The 1905-nt window shown below is 40.2% G+C and overlaps 1 protein-coding gene across 1 annotated transcript; it reads left to right on the forward strand.

Moving 5' to 3' along the window:
* Positions 1 to 7: 7 nt before the first annotated feature.
* On the forward strand, positions 8 to 1609 carry LOC116341496. The gene is made up of 3 exons (XM_031768608.1): positions 8 to 230; positions 333 to 1154; positions 1237 to 1609. The coding sequence occupies exons 1-2, from the start codon at positions 128 to 130 to the stop codon at positions 920 to 922; spliced, it is 693 nt and encodes a 230-aa protein (XP_031624468.1). The 5' UTR covers positions 8 to 127; the 3' UTR covers positions 923 to 1154; positions 1237 to 1609.
* Positions 1610 to 1905: the final 296 nt, after the last annotated feature.

Here is a 1905-nt window from a genome sequence, read left to right on the forward strand (position 1 = left end):
CGAATTCCGCACAAATAAAATCCTAAGTTGGAATTTATTCTTCGATGTGGAGAAAATTCTCAAACTTGTGCACAACAAAAAGGAATTCGATTCTCAAATTTGTTCCGATGGCGTATCTGTATCGTTGATGTACAAAAAACCGAAAGTACCACCAGTCGAGACAACAGATGACGAAATCAAAGCAATGTATGACAGCAATGAGTTGAAATATGCTGTTGGATGTGATCCGGGTATGCGAACGTGGAACGCTTCGTAAATTTGTCATTTAATAATGAATGAAAGTGATTGTGATTGTGAATACAATGTTGTTTTTGTTGTTTTCATTTTGTTAGGTGAATTTGCGAAACAAGGCCGACGTAATGCAAAAGCCGAACGAATCACACGATTGTTTACTTTCGAAGAGCAAGCTGATCGTAATCGAATTGCAGCTATGATTGGTGAAATGCCATCGCCAAAAGGACCATCATGGCTTTCGTACATTGAACATCGATTACGTGTAATGAATGATGGCATTGAAACCTATTCGACCAAACAGTATGCACGCTTGGGACTGGACAAGCATATCGAATCGGTTCGTGCAATCGACAAAACGGCATGCAAAATGGTTCACAATCAACCATCAATTTTCTACATGGGAGCCAGCGGATCAACACCAGCTAATTCGCCGATTAAGATCAAGAAACATGTGCGATGTCCAGGCACACGGAAGCTGCTTGCGGCCAATATGAAACGTGGCAATTGCATCATTCGAATGGTCAATGAGTACATGACATCACAGCATTGTCCATTGTATTTCAAACGATTTCCACAACAAACTCGACGTGATCGATACAAGGCATGTGTGGGTTGTGTACCAAATCCAGTTGTTGACTTACCGACACTCATTGTAACCAATGTGAGCAAACGATTACTACAAATGTGACGAACAATTGAACGAATGTGGCGCGAGATGCGAGATATGGGCGATGTCATTGCTGCAACTCTTCGAGATGGACCGAATGCAGGTCGTTTGGTGTCAAAGAAGCAACGCTTCTTTAAAACATGGCTACCAAATGTTACAAACGTTGAAATCGAGGGAGCTGCCGAAGCACAACCAACGCTCACAACTGTATGGCATCGTGATATCGCATCAGCGAAGCTGATCCTCTACAAAGGTATGCAATCAATTGAAATTGATACAAATTTTGAAGCAATTGTTATACATGTAATGTGTTTTTGTTATGTATCATTCGGTAGGTGAATTCAAGCGATCAATCAGCCATTGCAGTTGTATCGAGGTCAGAATCAGAATGTCAACAATGGACATCTGCAGCTGCAGTAGTAGCAGCCCTCATTCATCAACAACAACAATATCATTAAATCAAATTATAATTTGAAAATTAGTTTATAACAATTATTTGTTAGTCCGCTAGGCTTGATTAAATTGTGGCCTTGCCGAAGTACGAGTTACCTCTTGCCTCGTATAAATTGTACTCGGTAAGTGGAATTTATTGAATATTGATAATTATGAATCAGACGTGCGGACGGGGGGGGTTTCGGGTTTGTCCCCCCCCCCAAATCGTTAACCCATCCTTCCGGTTTGTACCCCCTTCTAATTTATCTACACCCCCCCCCCCCCTTTAACTTCTTATCTCATGGATTTTTTTTATTATGAAATGATTCGAGATTCTCGCCGAAGCAGATTGACTGCCGAGAATTTAGATGTAATTTTACGCATTAAATTGAATGGACCGGATGATCTTGATCATTTCCCTGCATCTAAATATGCTAAGAAATGGGTTAAAAGTGGCCACTTGGCCACAGATGACAAGATAGGGATGCGAAAAAAAGAAATAATTTCGTATAGTTTGTTAGAAGAAGAAAATGTTTTACAGAAAAAAAAGTATCTCTTGAAAAGTACTATCT

This window comes from Contarinia nasturtii, unplaced genomic scaffold, assembly GCF_009176525.2.
Source record: "Contarinia nasturtii isolate CC-2019 unplaced genomic scaffold, AAFC_CNas_1.1 Cnas_scaffold_708, whole genome shotgun sequence".
NCBI lineage: Eukaryota > Metazoa > Arthropoda > Insecta > Diptera > Cecidomyiidae > Contarinia > Contarinia nasturtii.

Excerpts from the sequence above, each read along its gene's own strand:
- LOC116341496 (XM_031768608.1), top strand. The coding sequence starts at position 128 with ATGTACAAAAAACCGAAAGTACCACCAGTCGAGACAACAGATGACGAA. Across the intron at positions 231-332 it reads TGCTGTTGGATGTGATCCGG|GTGAATTTGCGAAACAAGGC; the intron begins GTATGCGAACGT and ends TCATTTTGTTAG.